This window comes from Phyllobates terribilis, unplaced genomic scaffold (assembly GCF_046119375.1).
Source record: "Phyllobates terribilis strain yellow unplaced genomic scaffold, ASM4611937v1 Scaffold_2__4_contigs__length_985480577, whole genome shotgun sequence".
Classification (NCBI taxonomy): domain Eukaryota; kingdom Metazoa; phylum Chordata; class Amphibia; order Anura; family Dendrobatidae; genus Phyllobates; species Phyllobates terribilis.
Window position 1 is genome coordinate 297,355,754 of NW_027362762.1, and position 23,739 is coordinate 297,379,492.

Consider the following 23,739-nt stretch of genomic DNA (forward strand, 5'->3'; position numbering starts at 1 on the left):
CCCATAGGGGCTCGAAATCTAATTTTAAGCCCATATTGGGGCCCTCATATAGTAGGCCAAAAAACCTTTCAGTATTGCAGAGCTAACCGTTGAGACAATGTTCCTTAGGGTTCGCTCACATTTGTGTATAAAATCGGCGAGTGAAATGTGATAAAAAATCGCCTTGCACCAGCAATAATCTTATTCAGTTAGGCAGTGTTCTTCTGCGAGTTTTTCCTCACCTGGAATTGGGGTGAGGAAAAAATCATAGCAAGACTCACCAATGCAAGTCAATCAGTGTGAGAAAAAAATCGCACAGCTCACGGACCATAGGTGTGCCGTGCGATTTTTATGCATCCATCTCATAGGAAACCTGACATTTCATCAGCCGAGAACAGTAAATTTACAGCGTGAACCATCAGAATAGAATAGATAAATAGAAAGATGTCATTGAAATATATAATTAGTGCAGTGCTTGTGTAGTTTACTGTACATATATTTAGCTAATAAATAAAAGAAAAAAATGGCGTGGGGTCCTCCTTATTTTTATTAACTAGGTGAGGGAAAGCAGACAGCTGAGTGCTGGCCTTAATAGACTGGGAAAGGGGCAATAAACATGGAGCTTTCCAGGCTATTAATATCAGCTCACAGCTGTCTACTTAGCCTTTACTGGTTATTAAAAAGGAGGGACCCCAAAATAATGATGTGGTGTCCCCCCTATTTTTAATAACCAGCAAAGGCTAAACCGACAGCTGTGGGCTGATATTAATAGCCTGGGAAGGGGCCATGGATATTGCCCCCCTAACTGACTAATAACACCAGCCCTCAGCCGCCCTAGAAATAGCGCATCCATTAGATACGCCAATTCTTGGACCTTAGCCTCTGCTCTTCCCGCTTGCCCTGTTGCGTTGGCAAGTGGGATAATGTTTTTGGGGTTGATGTCCGCTTTGTAACATCAAGCCCAGGGATTAGTAATGGAGAAGCGTCTATAAGACACCCCCATTACTAACACGGTAAGTTTAAAGCAAAAGACAAACACAGAGAAAAGTCCTTTATTTGTAGAAAGCACTCCTCGACCCTATTTTACCCATTTATTACCCTTAACAAAGCAAATGTTCCAGTGGGGTCCTCTGTAAATCCATCCCTCTTCCCACAACAATCTCCAACTCTGCTACATCCGAATGGTGTGTTGAGCGATGACATAAATAATGAGACCACTCAGCACGCCAGCCGGAACACACTGATAGTAACGTGAGAACACGCTTGCAGTGATGTTAGTATGGTGACCGAAGTTCATCAGCTATGAACTGCAGTAACCTTACTGGCGTCAGCGCTCACAGCATGAGAAATTTCCATTGGATATGAACTGTTATAAGCTTAGTGACGTCACCGCTTGTCACTGCAGGCGCGTTCTTACTCTACTGTTAGTGTCATTGACATATTTCTTTCTCTCTCTCTATCTATATGTATATATAATATAAAATTGTTTTATTAGTTAGAAAACTAGCTTGAAATGACAGAGAATTACAGTATGTAACAGCTGAAGTTAAAAACGCATTGCATACGGATTGCATACGCATGTCATACGGATGCTAGGTGAGGAAAAAAAGTACACTCTCATAGCACTCGCAAGACATATGGATGCTAGGTGAGAAAAAAAAAACCATGACACTCGCCTGACACTCTCCAACTTTTCTGGCTGAGAATCTCAGCTACTTTATATATGCAGATGTGATCGTACCCTTAGGCCATAATCAGACGAGTGTATTCAAAATCGTGATTTGTCATCCAGAAAAAAAACTATTTTTTTATCTGTATTGTCATCTATGTGCAATCCAGGTCATTTTTTCATCCTTATGCAATCCATATTTTTGTTTTTTGCAGCTGTATGACATCCGTTTGGCATTCATTTTTACAAGCAATTTAATAAATAATTAAAGGTAAATATAGTTTGCTGTGTTTAATAAATGTAATGGATCTGTGAAAGTTGCATGACATATGGATGAAAACCCATATATGATTTTTTTTCACACCTTTTGACTTATAATAGGCAGGTCTGATCCACAAAATGGATCAAAGTAGTGCATGCTGCAACTTTTTTGCACATGGACCATCAGCCATGAAGTAAATTAAATAAGTTGTTCAGTACTTTAGATTACCCCCCCCCCCATGTATCCCCCGGGGCCCCTAAGGATTTTTGTAATTAGCTATCCTTGGCCGCTCACAGGCATCACGTGACCCTGCGCTGACATCACGACAAGTGAGGCGTGACTTAGCGCTGGGGTCCCCGTGGTGGCTGCTGGGTTGTGGGCGGAGTTACCCCCCGCGTCACACCCAGCATCCACCTCGTGCTTTCCCAATGAATGGGGAGAGGGAAAGCGCGCAGTGGATGCCGGGTGTGACCCGGAGGGGTAACCCCGCCCACAGCCTGACATCCACTGTGAAACACAGAAGACAGAGACCACCAGCTGCTGCCAGCACTTGGTGTGACGTCAGCAGATGTCAGAGCCGGCTGCAGCTGGGGGTCACGTGATGCCTGTGAGCGGCCAGTGATGTAGTGTGGAAAAACACACTACAGGCTTATCCCACTTTGATGTAATGTCCTTAAAACAAGTCAAAATGAGGCTCAGTATTGTGTGTGGCCTCCATGTTCCTGTATGACCTCCCTACAATGCCTGGGCATGCTCCTGAAGAGGTTGCGGATGGTCTCCTGTGGGATCTCCTCCCAGACCTGGACTAAAGCATCCGCCAACTCCTGGACAGTCTGTGGTGCAAAGTGACGTTGGTGGATGGAGTGAGACATGATGTCCCAGATGTGCTCAATCGGATTCAGGTCTGGGGAATGGGCGGGCCAGTCCATAGCTTCAATGCCTTCATCTTGCAGGAAATGCTAACACACTCCAGCCACATGAGGTCTGACATTATCCTGCATTAGGAGGAACCCAGGGCCAACCGCAACAGCATGTGGTCTCACAAGGGGTCTGAGGATCTCATCTCAGTACCTAATGGCAGTCAGGCTACCTCTGGCGAGCACATGGAGGGCTGTGCGGCCCTCCAAAGAAATGCCACTCCACACCATTACAGACCCACTGCCAAACCGGTCATGCTGAAGGATGTTGCAGGCAGCAGATCACTCTCCACGGCGTCTCCAGACTCTGTCACGTCTGTCACATGTGCTCAGTGTGAACCTGCTTTCATCTGTGAAGAGCACAGGGCGCCAGTGGCGACTTTGCCAATCCTGGTGTTCTGTGGCAAATGCCAAGCGTCCTGCACGGTGTTGGGCTGTGAACACAACTCCCATCTGTGGACGTCGGGCCCTCATACCACCCTCATGGAGTCGGTTTCTAACTGTTTATGCAGACATCTGCACATTTGTGACCAGCTGGAGGTCATTTGGCAGTGCTCCTCCTGTTCCTCCTTGCACAAAGGCGGAGGTAGCAGTCCTGCTGCTGGGTTGTTGCCCTCCTACAGCCCCCTCCACGTCTCCTGGTGTACTGACCTGTCTTTTGGTAGCTCTTCCAGCCTCTGGACACCACACTGACAGACACAGCAAACCTTCTTGCCACAGCTCGCATTGATGTGCTATCCTGGATGAGCTGCACTTCCTGAGCAAATTCTGTGGGTTGTAGAGTCCGTCTCATTCTACCACGAGTGTGAAAGCACAACCAACATTCAAAAGTGACCAAAACATCAGCCAGAAAGCATTGGTACTGAGATGTGGTCTGTGGTCCCCACCTGCAGAACCGCTCCTTTATTGAGGGTGTCTTGATAATCTTGAAAATTGCCAATAATTTCCATCTATTGTCTATTCCATTTGCACAACAGCATGTGAAATTGATTGTCAATCAGTGTTGCTTCCTAAGTGGACAGTTTGATTTCACAGAAGTTTGATTTACTTGGAGTTATATTCTGTTGTTTAAGTGTTCCCTTTATTTTTTTGAGCAGTATATATATATATATATATACATATATATATATATATACATGTGTATATATATATATATATATATATATATATATATGCACACACACATACACTTACACACAATCTGTAGCCATAAAAGGAAAATGTGGCCTAAGGGAGGTTGCTTTACAAACAATAGAATTACTTAGTCAAACAGTACAGATACAGAATAAATATTTACTTACAGTGACCACTTAAGTCTTATCTTATTTGTTTTCTGTTGTTTCTTCTCCATCTGGTAAGACCATCATGTCGACATCTTCCAGCCACAACTCGTAACACTGATCACCGCAGCCCTGAAAATAATAGTCACATATATTGTATAAATACGTTTGTCTCCATAATAAAAAAAAAAAAACACACTGCGCCCCTGAATACAAATATGTACTACATTAATATACTATTAGTCACGCACCATTCAAAATATGTGGCACTGTGCCCGCCATTAGCTATAATTTTTGCTGCCCAATAAATATAAATTAATATAAATTAATTGGTTACTGTGACTCTCCCCCCCACACTCCATTTGAAGGCTATGTGCACATGTTGCATTTTTGTTGCAGTTTTACTGCAGATTTGTTGTGCAAAATATGCAGCATTTTACAGGAAAAAGTAAATGAGATTTCTGAAGTCACATGCACATGTTGCTTATTTTTCCCTTGCAGATTTGTAGCAGATAATGTTCCCCATCCTGGGCCCCTTCCAGTAATAATGTCCTCCATCATGGACTTCTTCTTGGGATGTCTCTCAACCTGGCCTCTTTCTTGGTATAATGTCACCCATTCAGTTACAATGTGCCCCATTCTGATCCCATTCAAGGGTTAATGTGCTTCATCCTTGTCCCCTTCATGGGTTAATGTTCTCCTTCATGGGCCCCTTCCTGGTATAAGGCTCTATTCTTCTCCAAAAAAACGCAACTTCCCCCTTAACTTATTCTCACCTTCCCCCATGCTCCCACACCACGCAGGATCCTCTTCAACAGCCGGCGCAGGAGCCGGCAGCTATGTTCGGCATCTGCGCCATGGTGCATGACGTCACTGCCATGTGGCCCCATTCACAGACATGCCGATGTCAGCTGCCAGCCTCTGATTGGCCGATGGCATATATTGCAGCACAGGGAGCTGGTGGATCCCCTTTTCGCAATGCATTTTAGCTGGATGTGCACCCTTGGCATAGTCACTGGTGTCGGTGGACTCCCCTCCACCTCTGGGCCCCGGTACAGCTGCACCTGCGATATGTCCTCCCCTGGCTGCTTACTGCTGCCACAGTAATGTTCTACTTGTTCTTAAAAATGTACTACACATCCGCAAGACTGTAGCAGATGCGTTGACCTTCCTAGCCAGATGCACTGTGGACGGAAGTTAGGCAGAGCCAACTAACTTGCCGTGACCACCTGCCCATCTAGAGACTCTTACCCTGCTGTCACTTGCCGTGACCATCCGCCTGTCAAGAGACTGTCCCCGTCACTTGCCGTGACTTCCTGCCCCTTCTACCCAGAGACTGTCCCTGTCACTTGTCGTGACTACCTGCCCGCCTTCCCTGGGAGCCACCCGCTTCCTTACAAGGACTGCCCCTTTGTATAGTTGCTCAGAGGTTCCACCTCCCAGACCCGTTACAGTTTGCTCGGGCCATGGAACCCGGTGGCACCCAAGCTCCCTCGCTCTCGGACCTATGCCATGAACTGTCCCGTCAGAGGTCCCAACAGGAGTCCATCCTGAGCCACCTGCGTAGTGTTAACTCCCGCCTGGACACACTGACTACATCTTCGGGACCGGCTTCCAGTCGCACGACTCCTACCCCGGCAGCGCCGCTGCCCATCAATTCCATGGCATCTCTTCCCGGTCCCCGCCTCACCGCCCTGCCTCGTTTTGGCGGAGATCCCGGTCAGGCACGGGGCTTCATTAACCTGTGCACTCTGCACTTCGAACTGTTGGCACACCAGTTTTCCGCCGACCGAGCCAAAGTAGCCTTCATCATGTCCCATCTCACGGGGGAGGCGCTGGCTTGGCTAAATCCTCTATGGGAGAGAGGAGACCCCCTGGTGTCCAATCTGCCAGCCTTTCTCTCGGCCTTCCGGAAGGTCTTCGACGAACCAGGACGGAGGACCTCATCCGCCTCATCTCTGCTACGCCTCCGCCAAGGAAGTCTCACCGTGGGCCAATATGCCATACGGTTCCGTACCCTTGCTTCGGAGCTTGCCTGGGATAACGACTCCCTGGTGTCCGTCTTCTGGGAGGGTCTGTCCGGCCGTATTAAAGATGAACTCACCGGTCGGGACATTCCTACCACTCTCGACGACTTGATTACACTTGCCACCCGGATTGACATCCGGTTCCAGGAGCGCACCAAATAGGTCACCCGTGAGAGGAGGTTTCCATGCCTTGCCCCTACCTTCCAGAGATCCGTCACTTCCTCCGTTACTCCTCCGGCGCACTCACCCGAGCCTATGCAGGTCGACCAGACCAAGATGGTCAAGACCCGTCAGGAATTACGCCGTGCCGAGGGGAGCTGCTTCTACTGTGGCAGTAAGGAGCACCGGATCCGTTCCTGCCTGGAGAGGTCGGGAAATGCCTGTGTCTAGGATCGCTCAGATAGGTCACCCTAGACAGAAATAAACCCTCTCCATCTCTAATGCTGTCGGTCTCTATCATCTGCGAGGAGAACCGTTATTTTGAACTGGCTCAACTTGACTCTGGAGCTGCCGGAAATCTCATTTCTCAGTCCCTGGTAGAGAAATACCGCATTCCCACCAAACCTCTGGCTGTACCCTTATCTGTCGCCGCCGTGGATGGGGGCCTCTTACCACATCCCATCCAACTCATCACTGAATCCATAACTCTGCAGGTGGGAATGCTGCACTCTGAGAGCATCTGCTTCCATGTTCTGCCTGGACTCTCTCACGCCCTCTTGCTAGGCCTACCTTGGCTCCAGAAACACGCACCCATGCTTGATTGGCAGACCGGAGAAGTTCTTCGCTGGGGACAGGACTGCCATAAGACTTGTTTAGTTCCCGTTCATCCTGCTCGTCCTTCTCCTACCCCAGCCAATCTACCCGGCCTACCGGCTCCCTATTGGTCTTTTGCGGACGTCTTTAATAAAAGAGAAGCAGAGACATTACCCCCTCATAGACCATACGACTGCCCAATTGACCTGATGCCCGGCGCTACTCCTCCCCATGGGCGTATTTACCCTTTGTCCGCTGCTGAGACCCGGTCCATGTCTGAATATATTGAGGAGAATCTGGCCCGGGGATTTATCTGGAAATCTACCTCCCCTGCGGGAGAAGGCTTCTTCTTCGTCAAAAAGAAGGATGGCTCACTCCGTCCCTGTATAGACTATAGAGGACTTAACCAGATCACAGTGAAGAATAAATACCCCCTTCCGCTCATTCCTGAATTATTTGACCGTCTGAGGGGGGCTAGAATCTTCACCAAGCTGGACCTCCATGGGGCGTATAATCTGGTCCGTATCCTTCAGGGGGATGAATGGAAGACGGCATTCAACACCCAGGATGGCCACTATGAATATCTTGTAATGCCCTTCGGTCTCTGTAATGCTCCCGCCGTCTTTCAAGAGTTGGCCAATGACATCTTCCGTGACCTTCTCTACTCTTGCGTGGTGGTGTACCTGGACGACATCTTGGTCTTCTCTCCGGATCTTCTCACTCACCGGAGGGACGTTCGTCAGGTCCTGCTCAGGCTCAGGCAGAACCACCTCTACGCTAAATATGAGAAGTGTCTCTTTGAGCTGACCTCGCTTCCGTTTCTGGGCTACATAATCTCTCAGACTGGCCTACAAATGGACCCTGAGAAACTGTCTGTCATCAAGAAGTGGCCCCGACCAGAGGGGTTGAAGACTATTCAGCGGTTCCTGGGCTTCGCCAACTACTACCGCCTCTTCATTCCGCACTTCTCTTCCCGGACTGCCCCTATCTCGGCGCTCACCGGTAAGGGTTCTAATCCCAGAGAATGGTCGCTCGAAGCAGAGGAGGCCTTCCTTTCCTTAAAACGAGCTTTTTCCTCCGCCCCTGTGCTGCATCGTCCGGACGGCAACAAACAATTCTTTCTAGAAGTCGACGCTTCGTCCTCCGGAGCCGGAGCAGTACTTACCCAAAAGTCGTCTTCCAGAAGAATGGTAACTTGGGGCTTCTTCTCCAAACTCTTCTCCTCTTCTGAGCGCAATTATTCTGTAGGAGACAGAGAATTGTTGGCCATTCAGCTGGCACTGGAGGAGTGGCGTTACCTGCTCGAGGGGGCTCTTCACCCGGTAATAATTTACACGGACCACAAGAACTTGGCTTACCTCCAGAGTGCCCAGAGACTTAACCCGCGCCAAGCCCGGTGGTCCTTGTTCTTCGCCCGCTTTAATTTCATTCTTCATTTTCGCCCAGCTGACAAAAACATCAAAGCTGATGCCTTATCCCGATCCTTTTTGGTCTCTGATCTTGAGGAGGAGCCTAAACACATCATCGACCCCGCCAAAGTAATGCAGGTGGCCCCCGTGAATCTAAATCGTCTTCCACCCGGTAAGACGTTCGTAACTGTTCCTGATGGTGAGAAGGTTCTACACTGGGGACACTCGTCCAAGCTAGCTGTCCACGCTGGTCAGAAAAAGACCCTAAAGCTTATTTCCCGGCATTACTGGTGGCCTACCCTGCACAAGGACGTAATAGACTTTGTTTCAGCCTGTGAGTCCTGCGCCCGCAACAAGGTTCCGAGACATCTGCCAGCCGGCCGTCTCCTTCCTCTTCCTGTACCTGCTGCCCCGTGGCAGCATATAGCTATGGACTTTATAACGGACCTCCCTGTCTCTGCCGGTTGTACGGTCATATGGGTGGTCGCTGACCGCTTTTCCAAAATGGCTCACTTTATTCCCGTACCGGGTCTCCTGTCTGCATCAGAGTTAGATAAAGACTTTATCTGTCTTCATGGTCTTCCTCTCCACATCGTATCCGACCGAGGGGTTCAGTTCACCTCTCGTTTTTGGCGAGCCATGTGTAAACTGCTGGGGGTCACCTTGGACTTTTCTTCTGCTTATCACCCACAGTCCAATGGCCAAGTAGAACGGATCAACCAAATTTTAACCAGTTACCTCCGGCACTTTATTAATGCTCACCATTCCGACTGGGTGGACCTTTTACCGTGGGCCGAATTTTCTTACAATAATCACGAGAGCGAATCTTCCTCCAAATCCCCATTTTTTGTAGTCTTCGGTCAGCATCCTCGGATCCCGTTTCCCGTCTCCGCCTCAGTGGACAATCCGGCTGCGGAATCTCTCGTTAACGAATTTTCCTCCATTTGGGAAAGTACCAGATCCGCACTTCTTCAGTCATCCGAGCGGATGAAAAAACAGGCTGACAAGAGACCTCTGGATCCACCACAATTCCGTCCTGGAGATAAGGTCTGGCTCTCGTCCAAATATGTCCGGCTCAAGATTCCTTCCTACAAGTTAGGGCCTCGGTTCATCGGCCCACTGGAAGTTATCAAACAAATCAACCCGGTGGCCTATAAATTGAAACTCCCGGCCAATTTACGGATTCCTAACTCCTTCCATGTATCTCTACTCAAACCCGTGATACTTAAATCTTTTTCCAAGTCTACAGGTACGCCTCCTGCTCCGGTTTCCGCTGAAAACGAGTTTGAGGTAGAGAACATTCTGGCCACAAAAAGGGTAAGAGGAAGAACCTTTTTTCTAGTGGATTGGAAGGGGTTTGGTCCTGAGGAGAGAACATGGGAGCCCCGGGAGAACATCCATGCCCCGCTCATCCTTGATAAATTTCTGTCTGGCCTAAAAAAGGGGGAGCCTAAAGGGGGGGGTACTGTAGCATTGGCGTCCCTGCCTCCTGCTAGGCAGGGATGCCGTTCCCCTCACCTCTCCGCTCCGTGCCCAGCGTCTTCCTCCCTCTCTGCTGGCAGCGCGCGCTGCTTCCCGGCCTCTGTGTTTAGGGTGCGCGCGCGCTCCTCCTCTCTTAAAGGGGCCGCGCGCGCCGTCTTAAGGAGTCCCCGGCCAATGGCCGGAGGACCTCACCATATATAAGGCACCTCCTCCAAAATGGAGGTGCCCGAGCAATGTTGTTGCAAAGCCTTTCAACTCTGCTTCAGCCCTCAGGTCCCGTTACCAGTTACCTGCCAGTCACCTGCCAGATTCCTGCTTGATACCTGCCTGATACCTGCCTGATATCTGCTTACCTGCTTGCTATCCTGTGGTCCGACAGTCTGCCTACCAGCACCTGCCAGTCTGTCTATGGATCAGTCCGCCTGCGGACCAGAAAGTACCTGCCAGATACCTGCCTGCCTGTCCAGAGACTCTTACTCGCTCACCTGGGAGCGCTCACCTGCTACCTGCCTGCTAGCCTACCTGGAGGCTTAGCCGTCGCTTGCTGTGACCACCTGCCTGTCCAGAGACTCTTACTCGCTCACTTGGGAGCGCTTACCTGCTACGTACCTGCTAGCCTACCTGGAGGCTTAGCCGTCACTCGCTGTGACCACCTGCCTGTCCAGAGACTCTTGCCCGCTCACCTAGGAGCGCTCACCTGCTACCTGCCTGCTAGCCTACCTGGAGGCTCTGCCGTCACTTGCCGTGACCACCTGCCTGTCCAGAGACTCTTGCCCGCTCACCTGGGAGCGCTCACCTGCTACCTGCCTGCTAGCCTGCCTGGAGGCCCTGCCGTCACTTGCCGTGACCACCTGCCTGTCCAGAGACTCTTGCCTGCTCACCTGGGAGCGCTCACCTGCTACCTGCCTGCTAGCCTATCTAGAGACTCTTCCCTGCTGTCACTTGCCGTGACCACCTGCCCGTCTAGAGACTCTTTCCCTGCTGTCACTTGCCGTGACCACCTGCCCGTCTAGAGACTCTTACCCTGCTGTCACTTGCCGTGACCATCCGCCTGTCAAGAGACTGTCCCCGTCACTTGCCGTGACTTCCTGCCCCTTCTACCCAGAGACTGTCCTTGTCACTTGCCGTGACTACCTGCCTGCCTTCCCTGGGAGCCACCCGCTTCCTTACAAGGACTGCCCCTTTGTATAGTTGCTCAGAGGTTCCACTTCCCAGACCCGTTACAATTACCATGTAAAGAATGTCTTTAGGTTCAATCAGGTCATCTGCGTTTTTGTTTAGCACAGTTGGATTCAGTGTATTTGTCATTGCAGAATTATTAAGTGCTTGCCATCTTGTGGTAATAAAATGTATTGTATATTGCTTCAGAACAAACTGGATGAAACTACTGGTATGTTTTCTAATAGCCATGCATGTACTTGATTCCTAATATTTGAAGTGCCAAATCCATAGTGCGAAGACCCACAAAACAAACTGTAATAATGATCTTCATTCCTGGTGGTGAGTTCATCTGTTCACTTGGTAATCTGTGCACATAGTATGAACGCACATCCCTAGACTGAATTTTCTTTGCAAAGTAACTATAGAAGAGCTAAAAGATTTTCAGGACCCTGGTTCAGCTACAATAGAATGCACCCCCATGGTCCTCCATACAATGTAATGCACCCCCTATGATGATCCATACAATATAATGCACCCCCCATGGTCCTCCATACAATATAATGCACCCCCCATGATCTTCCATACAATATAATTCTTTCCCCATAGTCCTCCATACAACATAATGCACCCCCCATGATCTTCCATACAATGTAATTCTTTCCCCATAGTCCTCCATACAACATAATGCACCCCCCATGATCCTCCATACAATATAATGCACCCCCCATGGTCTTCCATATAATATAATTCTCTCCCCATGGTCCTCCTTACAACATAATGCACCACGCACGGTCCTCCATACAATATAATGCACCCCCTTGGTCCTCCATACAATATAGTGCAGCCCCATGGTCCTCCATGCAATATATTTCACCCCCCATGGTCCTCCATACAATATAATGCTCTTCTCATGGTCCTCCATACAACATAATGCACCCCCATGGTCCTTCATACAATATAATTCACTCCTATATTCCTATATCACTTATATTCTATGGAGGATCATGGGGAGTGCATTATATTGTATGGGGGTACATTATATTGTATGGAGTACCATGGGGAGTGCATTATATTGTGTGGGGGTTCATTATATTGTATGGAGGACCATGAGGAGTGCATTATATTGTATGGAGGACCATAGGGACTGCATTATATTCTATGGAGGACTATGGGGGTGCATTATATTCTATGGAGGACCATGGGGAGTGCATTATTTTGTATGGGGTGCATTATATTGTATGGGGAACCATGGGGGTGCATTATATTGTATGGGGGGTTTATTATATTTTATGGAGGACCATGGGGAAAGCATTATATTGTATGGAGGATCACAGGGAGAGCATTATATTGTATGGAGGACCATGACGAGAGCATTATATTGGAAGGAAAACCATGGTGAGTGCATTATATTGTATGGAGAACCATGGGGAGTGCATTATATTCTATGGAGAACCATGGGGAATGCATTATACTATATAGAGGATTATGGGGGCGCATTATACTATATGGAGGACTATATAGGGTCCATTATACTATATGGATGGCTGTGTGGGACCATTATAATATGTGGAAGCCATTATACTGTATGCACGCAATTATACAGTGTGAAGGTTTGTGCTGGGTCTATCATACTGTGTGTGGGCCATTATACTGTTTGGAGGGCTCGTGAGGGGTCATTATACTGCATGGAGGGCTGTGTGGGGGTCACAGTTGGAGATCATACTGTGTTGGTGTCACCGTACTTTGCCTTGGGAGTTGAGGTGGGGTACAGTCGGGTCATTATGCGATGCATGTGGAGGCTAATGTGGAAGATTTCACTATGGGGGTATTGTACTACAATTATTTGATTTATTCATTTTTTGGGGGGTGGGGGGGCTAATTAGAACTTTTGCTATGGGGCCCTATGATGTCTATGTACACCCCTGATCAGACTCCTTTTACTTCACCATGCACCCAAGACTGATGTTAACAAGGTTGGTCTTGATAAATCGGGGCCTTTATCACTTCTTGATTGACAGCGCTCAAGCTTGAACTCCGTCAGTAGCTCTGCACCTCCGCACGGACTATGCAGCCAAGCTCACTTGGTGTCATTGCTGACTCTCATTGTTTGCTTAGTTCTGCTGCTGCTTGGTACTGTTCTTCAGACAGGAGCCAGCGATAAGAGCCTGCAATGTGAGCATGGATTGACTCCTGCAGTGACTGTGCTGAGCTGCAGAGATGTTGATTTATGCTCAGGCAGCACTCCCTTTAGGGTGTCAATCAAGTTATGAGTGCAAATTGAGAAGACATAGCGGTGCACTGAGCCCTTGGCCACGCCAATGGTGCACCGAAGCCCACTACAGGTATGAATTTTACACAGGCTAAGTCCCCTTCATACCTTTTATAAGTGGTTTAATTAGCATTTTGTGGGTAACAGACTGCCTATTAAGCCATAAATACAATATAAAAAACCAACACAGCTAATGCAGGATGCCCTTTCTGAAGTGGGGCAGCACAGATTAACCACATTGCCCCTACCCTATGGACAGTGTGGAGCATAGGTTCTCCTTCTCCAAAGACCCTACAATATCAGAAAAACAAGGTGCTGGCCCAGTTAGCACATTGCAATTCTCTTCCTCAAAGGACGAGAAAAAATGGGTGAAGACGTTGTGTGTGTGGATATGGGAATTAAGAGGAGCTGACCTATTTGGTTGATACAATAGACCCCTCACTTTTATGCATACACCTGCTTTGAGAAACAGTTTAAAATGTAATTGAAACAATATCTTATGACATTTGATATCTTATGACATTTGATAATGGTGAATCCTGCAGTGAAAGTATTGACGCGCTGCAGACAGATTTTAAAAAAACAAAGCAGTCTTCCAAATCAGTCAGGAAAAAAATGTGTGCATGACATTTCTCAAGTTTCATTGCTCTTGTTAGGACTAAAGCAGCTTTTAATTTGCATAAAAACACACTGTAAACAAAAAAATTGCAAAAACGCAACATGTGAACATAGCCTGATATTTACTGTATTGCTAGACTGTCTTTTTTTATATATGAGATATTTAGGGCTGAATCATGTGCATGCCTTATTTCATTCTAAAGTCACAGTTGCAGTTTGGAACAAAGAAAATGTATATTGTTGGACAACATACGGGGGAAAAAACAGTCTAGGGGCAAAATATATAAATTTAGTTTAGAACACAATCCATACATGAATTATCTTCAGATTGTACATATTTAAACGTCTGCTAATGGTTATTCAACAGCCGTCTATTTAAATAAAGCACAAATATGGATTATTTAAATAAATGCAGTATTTTATGGGCAATGTCCTTTTATTCTAATCATCAGTAATGGATTTCTAGTGTAGGCTGAAGAAAGCAATGTTCCTTTGCTGCCATCTTCTGTCTGTTGTGGTCACTGCCTCAGCATTTTTTATTTCCATTTGTTTAGCTGAAACAAAGTGAAGCAAATGCTGACACCAAAGAAAAACTACCACTGCGTCTACGGATCTTTGAAAAATTCCCCAACAGGCCTCAGATGGTGAAGATCTCCAAATTGCCTTCTGATTTCACTGTCCCAAAAATAAGGTATTTTTTTTTGTTTATTTGGTTCATTTTATTCATTAATTATTATGCATTTTATCCTTCAGTCAGGTGACATTCACATTCAAGGGACTCCTAAATTACAAATTCTGACACGAAAATCTGCAGTTTGTGAATCCATTCTCAAAGTGGTTCCATATATAGAGTTCCTCTTGTTTCGGGGGATTTTTTTTTTGGTCTTCTTTTACTTGGAAATTGCATTTTTTCCTGGCGTGTTCTGCCATCTTTTTGCATCTATAAGCCAATAAGGAAATGTTAAAAGTGTTAGAAAAAGTGCATGTTGTGGTGTTTTTCTTCACCTTAATTTTTCAGGTCATTTGCTTTTTTTTTTTCTTTAAACACAACATTTTCTAGTAACCTGTTTTTGAATGTATTTTGCCATAGACTGCTCATTACAAAAATATAGTAATAAATAATTGTCTGCCAGAAAAACACCACCTGGAAAATGTTATGGGAAAAGTGCATGAAAATCATAATGTTTTTCACTAGCCAAAACAAGTTACACAAAAATTCTGTGAAGGAAACCTTATTGTGACACGGTATCAGACCCGGTAACGGAGGATATGTATGTGTTATACATACTCCTGGCCAGTAGGCGCAGCCTTGCGCTCCATACACTTGTTTTCAGAGAGGTCGCGCCTTCTAGTCGGACGCACCCACTGGCCATCTGCGTCACTAGACGGGGCGTAGCCTCGCTCTGTACAAGTGTATGGAGTGAGGCTTCTCTGAATGGCCGGGGGTATGTATAACACATACATACCCTCCGTTACCGGGTCTCATACCGGTGAATCCCTGCAGCGTGCAGTGCCTGTGCTGGGGGGATTCATAAGTCTGCAGTCACACAGAGTGACTACAGATATATCACTTTTGACCGGACAACCCCTTTAAGTAGTCATTAAAGGACCATGACTACCGTAATAGTATAATAACCATAGTAAATTATATATGTGTTCAAGTCTTTTAAATCTTGTTTAGCAGGGAAATTTACTTAACCCCCTACAGATAATGTACATGATACCTCAGCACTAGAGTTTTATAGTGGCTCTAATAGCTAAATATCCGTGTTCCAATTCTGGCCTCTACAGTTTGAGAATTCGCCCTTCCCCTGGGTCCTGACTGTAAACTGTCATAATTAAAGCATTTGACGGCGATCCCCGCTTCCGGCTCCCCCAGCTTCCCCTGACACCGTTTGCTCATTATGATGTGCTATGGTGTTATAGCACATTATTTTTTTTTCATCCAAGCGAATAGTTGAATATCCATAGTAACAAATATTCAAAAATAAGTGTCTCTTGTAGATGACTGTAATTTCTTTTGAAGTAACCCACTTATATGAAAGAGAATAAGAAATCATAATTAGATTTGAGCTGTATTTTACTAAGGTGGAAATCACTGTACATTTTTACTTTGTGCATTGCATTACTAATTAATTTAAATGGCCAAGATTCATAAAAGGGTCACATGTGATGGAGGAGCAAGGATATTGGGATAAATTAATTATCCTTTGCAGGCAATTAAAGTGTGAGAAACTCCTTCACAGTTAAACTGTTGTGGCTTCAAAGGTCTACATATTAAAGGGTTGTTCAGCATTTTATAATTATGGCCTATAAACAGGATAGGTCATCAATATCAGATCTGTGGGGGTGCGACACATGGCACCTCCACCAATCAGCTGTTCTCTGTGCCGCCCGCCAGATGTGCTCAGTTGCGGAGCGGAACTACACAGCTCCATCAACTGTATAGTGGTTGCGGCAGGGTACTGCACATGCATGCCTATTTATTTGAATATGGCTGAATATGCAGTACCCTGCTGCTGCCACCATACAGTTGATGGAGCTGTGTGATTCTGCACCGAAACTGATCGCTTCCGGCTGCTGCTTTCGGCACCGAGAAAGGGTTATCGGTGGGGAAGTCGCACCCCACCAATCTCATATTGTTGACCTATCCTGTGGATATGTTATCAATATAAAGTACAGTACAACCACTTTAACTAAAACTGTATGTTAATATCATGATTTACATATTTACATTTTGATCATGAGTATTATTAATATGTGGTAATTAAAAAGCTTATAGACTATTTGGACAACCCCTTCTTAAATACTTAATTCCCCGATGTAAAATAGAAAATAAAAATATAACCACCTAATGCCTCCCTCCAATCCCAGCGCTGTTCCATATCGACTCTGGGTCTCCAAGGCTCGTGCGACTTTGTTATGCCATGAGTCCTGCAGCCAGTGGACATTCAAAGGAAGTGAGAGTACAGCAGTGCATGTGTAAAAAATAAATGTGAACATAAAAAAAAATAAGAAATAACATTTTATCCCCTTCCAACAAATGGACATAACGGTACATTATGTCCAAATTGCAAGTTATTTACTGCAATCAGGAGTTGTGCCTGTGCCATCCATAGTAGGTGCCGACTGTTATACACAGCAGAGCGCCTGCTGCTTGTGCTGGCATTGGACCTATATCCGATCCCAGCACTCCAACCTGTCAATTGCTGCTGTCAGTAGTGAAAACTTCTACAACAAATTTGGGTGACCATTTTTCCTTGTGAAAATGAAAAAATTACAATATTTTAATAGAAGAAAAATGTAATTTATATATTTTTTCTTCCATTGTGCATGTATTCCTTTTAATTATCTGAAGGATTAACAAGCTTTCTTAATGCAGTTTTTAACACATTGAGGGGTGCATTTTTTTTAAATGGGGTGTTGTTTATATAGGCCCCTCACAATCACTTCAAAAGTGAATTCCCTAAAAATATAGGTTTTGTACATTTCATTGAAAAAAATTGCTTGTAAACTTTTAACACTTCTAACATTCTAACAAAAAAAAGTTGCTTCAAAAATTATCCAGATGTAAAGTAATTATCTGTGTTAAGGGCATAGTTTTTTTTCAAAATGTATAAAATTTTATATATTTTCATAAATGCAAAGCATATTGACCTCAATTTACTAACAACATAAAGTACAACGTGTCTCAAAAAAGCAATTTCAGAATCAATGAGATATGTGGAAGCATTCAGAGTTATTACCACATAAAGTGGCACATGTCAGGTTCGAAAAATTTGGCCTGGTCAGGAAGGTGAAAACAGGCTTCAGCGGTAAGGGGTTAATGAGAGCCAGTACTCCATCTATGTTAATTTTTTGTCTGATAGTTGCTAGTCCACAAAAGATCTTTCTGTGGAACAATATTCCTAGAATATTCCCAGATTGTTCTTCGCCTGGAGTCATTAAAGGGAGTCTGTCAGCACAGAATGACTGTTCAAATCAATTACAGGCGTTCAGTGTACACTAGGCGTGGCCTAACAATTAAGTGCACCTTCCCACCTGCTTGTTTTCCATCTCTATCTGCTCTTCTCTGGCTCTATAAAACCAAAGTTGTCAATCAAAGAAGAGGAGGAGGTGGAGACAGAGGGAAAAGAAGTAGGTGGGACATTGCACTTAAATATTTGGCCATGCCAAGGGTGCACTGTGCGTCTGTACTTGGTTTGAGCATTCTGCGCTGACTATCCAATATCGACTAAAATGTATATACCTGTGTTGTCATACACTGGGGAACACAATTTTCATTGAGTTAGGTCTGACCCTTGTTTATGACAAACTTTTGGCTACTTAATCCAAAAGTGACCCCAGTTTTTCTCTATCACAACAACTTTTTAAGATACAGGATACCCTCCCTTTGTCTCCAAAACCATGTAAAATGTACATACAGTGCAAAATAATGCAACAATAACCTGAATATAACATTTATTTTATGCTATTTTGTTCATCCAAAAGATATATTGTTACTATAAGTCACATTGTGTGCAAGTAGTAAATTTAGTAGTAAAGTTAGGTAGCAGTTAAGGTAAACATTTACGCTTATAGCTTTTCCTGGAGTGTACAATCCGTGGACAATCTCGTCCGATGCTCCAACAATAGTTAAGCATCATATGTACATTCCATCTAACCAGATACCATCCCTTCATGACCTTCAAATCATGATGGAATCGTTCATCTTGCTCATCACTGACTGCACCGAGGATTACAGGGAAGTTAGCAAGGTGGCGATGCAGAAAATGCACCTCAATGCTCATAATAGAAAATGAACCGAACATCATGGTGCATTATCATAGTCAATAGACAGGATACTCCTCCTCAATTAAACATAAGGCCTGTAGGGTGTTCTACTCCAATTTTTCTAGGCCTTATGTTGCAACCAAGCATTTTGTAGCTCTCCAAGAGTTTCTGGGCAGTTTTGATGTAATTGATTGCTCATATATTTCCAAGAAAGTCCTTGACAAGGTCTTTGAATGATAACCAAGCATTCTTTTGGAGTCTTACATGTTCATCTGTGACGTTAGTCACTACTCACAGGACAAGCCGTGAGGCAGGGTAGTCAAACATTCCGGGGTCAGATACCAAGAGAGCACATTGAAAACCAAAGGGGAAAGACAAATGCGTAGTCAGGTCACGGTCCGAGGTCAGAATGTTAGGAAGATAGCAGATCAGAGCAAAGGGGCTAGGCAAACAAATGGCAGATGGTCAGAACAAGGTCTAAGGTCAGGCAGTAATAGATCAACAAATAAGAGCACAGGAATACTAGGCAAACATGCACCACCAAGCAAATGCTATGATTGGGAGAGGCCTAGGACTGACAGCCTAGCTAAATAGCTGGGTAATCACTTAGAACAGGGAACACCTAAAGGATGCTCAGCACCTCCCACTCTCAGATCGGACTACTGAGCTGTCACTCATTGCGTCCAAGACACACTGAGCGGAAGAATCGTGACATCTTCTTTGATGAGCTGCCTAATCCGTGGACCATCAAACACAACAGTCTTTATTTTTTCAAATAACAGGCTAGATAATGCCAAAATGAGGTACTTAAAACAGTTTCCTTCAGTTGCAAAAGATTTAACAAATTGATTCATGAGACCCAGTTTCATGTGCAGAGGTGGGAATAAAATGTTCTTTGTGTCAACAAGTAGCTCATGTACAATGTTTAGATCACCAGGTTTAAGGTCAGATCTTGGAGGCCAATTCCTCTCCACCCAATGCTTCTCATGGGCTCTGCTGTCCCACATGCACAGAAAACAAGGATACTTGGTCTATCCACGTTGCTGACCAAGAAGTAAGCATACCATTTTAAGGTCAACATAGATGATCCCATTGTGTTTGTGATATTGCAACAACTCAATGACTCTTTTTATGTATCCATATTCTTCGCAAAGAGAAACTGAATAGCCAATTGAGGCTGCACCAAATAAATTGCCATTGTGGAGGAGGACACACTTTAAGCTCAGTTTTGAGCGATAGATGAACATCTGCCATGTATTTGAGTTATAGATTGGAATTCCCAATTCCTCAATTAAACCATGTATGTTATGGCAATACACAAAGCCACTGTCACTTCTAAAGTATTTCAGAAATGCACTTTTTCTGGTTCGAAAGTAGGATACATTTGGCAAGTTTTTTTTTCTCATGCAGCCTTGATACTAGGAGTTCTGAACTCTTTTTCGATAGTCCCAAATCTTGTACCAAATTGTTCAACTCATGCTGGTCAAATCGCTTACGAACTGAAATATCTTCAATTTCAAAATCTTCATCATTGCTATTACTTTGTTGTTCACCATAATGCTGTTCTTGAAAAGAGGGTAGTTCAAGGAAAACTGGAACTGGGATTTCAGCTGAATGAGGCACTGGACATATAGATGATGGTAAACTAGAATACTTTATTTTACAACACACTGTCTCAGGTGTAACTGAATAGCCTAGACAATTCACCTAGTGCTACCCTCGATCCAGGGTAGAGTAACCGCATTAAGATAAGCTGTAGAGAAAAAAACTGGCGCAATAGGAGAAAATCAACCTCAGTTTTGAAATCAGCATGCCTATTTTAGTCTAAATCAGCAGAAAAATCCAACTCAACAAAAATTATGTTCAAAATTGTTCCTCAGTGAATCGTTCACCAAGCAGTTATCATTCAACCACTGTTCAACCACCAGCTGACAGCTATGTAATGTGTACGGCCACCTTAACACTACGCTAGTTTCCCTAATATTTAACGTAAGTACTCAAATAGTAATATTCTAATATGTGACACTGAAGGTTATGGATGATGTAACAATAACGTACATTATATAATTGTGTATGAATAGATGTAACCTTTCTCTCCCTTGAAGAAGCATCTATATTTCACACATTATTAACATGTTTTGTTTTCAAAGTTCTGTTTTATGTGATAAAATGATGCTTGCTTGACACTCATTTATTTCTTATATGTCTCAAGACAGAGGATTTTAATGTCTTTCTAAGTGCCACAAATGTCTTTTTTATTCTACAGTTGTGTGCCTGCACATTAAGGCACAATTTGCTTCTAAAATGTTTCAACCTTCAGTAAAAATGTCATTTTGAAAGTGACAGCTGAATATTAAATATTGCCTTCTAGTCTCTCCAGAGAGGTCTGGTTCTGTAGAATATAGAAATATTCCTTTAGTTCAACAATCTACAGTCCTGTAAGTTCAGTGTTCCAATACAAATTTTGCTTTTAATTCTTGATGTAAAGAATCCTAAAAGTAAAGCTAAATATTGAGCAGAGATATTAAAGAGAACCTGTCACCTGAAACATGCTGCCCAATCCATGAGAAGCAAGGATCAGACACTGGCTGTATGATCTCCGGCAGGTAAGATTGACTCTGAAACACTGCAGTGTTTCAGAGAAAAACATATTTCATAAGCCACTGGGACAGATCTTTGTTGTAGACTAGACGGACAAGTGGGTCCCCGTCAGCTTCTTCATGTCTGCTGCCCTGGATTAACAGGTCTCTCACTATACGCGCTCGTAGGCACCTGTCTCTCCAGGGCAGTGGGCCAGAAGAAGTCACCAGGGCTCTGCCTGTCCATCTAGTTTACAGTACAGCTAGGTCCCCAGCAGCCATTAAAAATGTGTTTTTCTCTGAAATGCTGCAGTGTTTCAGAGTCAAACTTACCTGCCGGAGATCATACAGCCAGTGTCTGATCCTTGCTTCTCATGGATTGGGCAGCATGTTTCAGGTGACAGGTTCTCTTTAATATCTCTGCTCAATATTTAGCTTTACTTTTAGGATTCTTTACATCAAGAATTAAAAGCAAAATTTGTATTGGAACACTGAACTTACAGGACTGTAGATTGTTGAACTAAAGGAATATTTCTATCGCACAGCCAGTGACTGATACATGATGCCCACGGATTGGGTTGCATGTATCAGCTGGCAGGTTCTCTTTAAGTTAAAAGATATCTCCCAAAATAATATAGTAGCACAGTTTATGATGATTGTTTTATTTCAGTGAACATGACCAAAAAATGATTACAGCTTTTAAAGGGTACCTTTCCTTTGGCCCAAAACCTGTAGAAAAGCATGTTCCTGAAGCCCTCATCTCCTACACAAAATGTTAAAGCTGCTTTTCGTGCTAATACCGGTCTAATATGTTCATGTTCTCCAGCTCTATAACTTTCTATACACTCTTTTTGAGTGGGAGATTCCTCTTCTTCAGCAGTTTGCCAATATTATAATTGCTGGAATCTCCTTTCCTTTACTTTCTACCATACATTGTGCTATTGTCCAATGGCTTGCCTGCCTTAAACTTAAACCTTTAACACTCCATTACATACAGTATATTTCCATCATGATTGCTTGCTAAAAAGTGCTCCATGACCGACAAATGTGCCATGTTGATTATACAGTTGCTGCCTCTATACCGTGTGTTTAGCTGCAAGAGCATGACTGATAAACTTAGGCGAGCTTCTGCTGATACTGCAAGGACTAGTGTTCTCTATTATACCTGCAATTTGACCTCAATTTAACAGTGTATCTAGGTTTTCCGGAACCCGGTGGCAAGAATTCAATTTGGTGGCGCCCTCACCCCTCCCCCGCTCAAGTGGTTTGAGTAGTTGTCATGTGACCAATTATTTGTGATTTGCATACTTACAACCACGTGCCGACGAGCTGCTTTTCCTTATTCTCTCAAGGTTCAGTGAAAGACTACAGCCCCTGCTTCACTGAGAGAATCGGGAAGTATGAAAATCGCATGAGTGATCACCTAAGCATATTTGCATACTTCTGATCACATTCCAGCTAGACGTGTCCGGCCTGACTCAATTCACTTGTATTGAGTGTGGCCACGCATATCTAGTTGGCACATGACTGCATGTATGCAAATCGCAGTTTGCATGACATCCTGCTCTCCCCACCGGCACCAGAGAATCCTGACATGTGTGCAATGCATTCGCTGTGAGAATTGTGAGAATTTAGAAGTCTGCAGTCACATAGAATGACTGCAGGCTCATCACAAACTAGGACAACCCCTTTAATGCTTTTAACATAAATACAAATGTAGTAACCCTTAACTTGTCAGACATCACAATACTTTATTAACATGATCATATATCACATAATCTTACAAGTTATGGATTTTTACATGTGTGCAAGATAAGAACCAAAAACACCACAAGAATACATCACCAGAACCAGCAGGAGTACAGAAATACATCGCCAAAACCACCAGCAGTTCAGAAATACATCATCACAAGCCCCATCAGTACAGAAATAAATCGCCAGATCCACCATCAGTAAAGAAATAAATCGCCAGAACCAACAGCAGTACAGAAATACATCACCAGAACCACCAGCAGTACAGAAATACATCACCAGAACCACCATCAGTACATAAATAAATCACTAGAACTAACAGCAGTACACAAATACATCACCAGAACCACCATCAGTACATGAATACATCACCAAGCTTAGTGCGGCAATCAATTTTAATGTCAGGTCAGCCCTATTTACAATTGTATCACATGTACCTTGAAGTCCCAGTATGTCCCTAACAATAGTAAGGTGATACTGGGAGTTGTTGTTATTATCAGTTATCATTAGATCACAAAGGAAGCACAGTACTGATGAAAGTTAGTATCACAAATAAACAATTTCATCCAGGTACCTTATAGGTGGCATCTGGTCTGATTGGAGTCATTCTATTTTTTTCTTCATCTTGTTCAGATGCCATGATTACTTTTTCCATCCACAACTCATCTCTGCAGACTTCCATCTTCTTCGGTCTTCTGCAGCACATCTCGACCCGTTGACCTTAAAAATAGCAGCATGATTATAATGCTGCTGAATAAAAATATCTAGCCTACACTATGCCACTGAATAAATAATTGCCCCTCACTGTG

At 44.4% G+C, this 23,739-nt stretch overlaps 1 protein-coding gene across 3 annotated transcripts in view; it reads left to right on the plus strand.

The window, feature by feature from the left end:
* The window catches only part of NALCN (sodium leak channel, non-selective), an 850,352-nt gene that overhangs the window by 670,071 nt on the left and 156,542 nt on the right, over nt 1-23,739 (plus strand). For all 3 annotated transcript variants that reach the window (XM_073664203.1, XM_073664204.1, XM_073664206.1), the window contains one exon: nt 14,381-14,517. In XM_073664203.1, the coding sequence (XP_073520304.1) occupies nt 14,381-14,517 (137 nt within the window). The remainder of the gene's footprint in view (nt 1-14,380; nt 14,518-23,739) is intronic.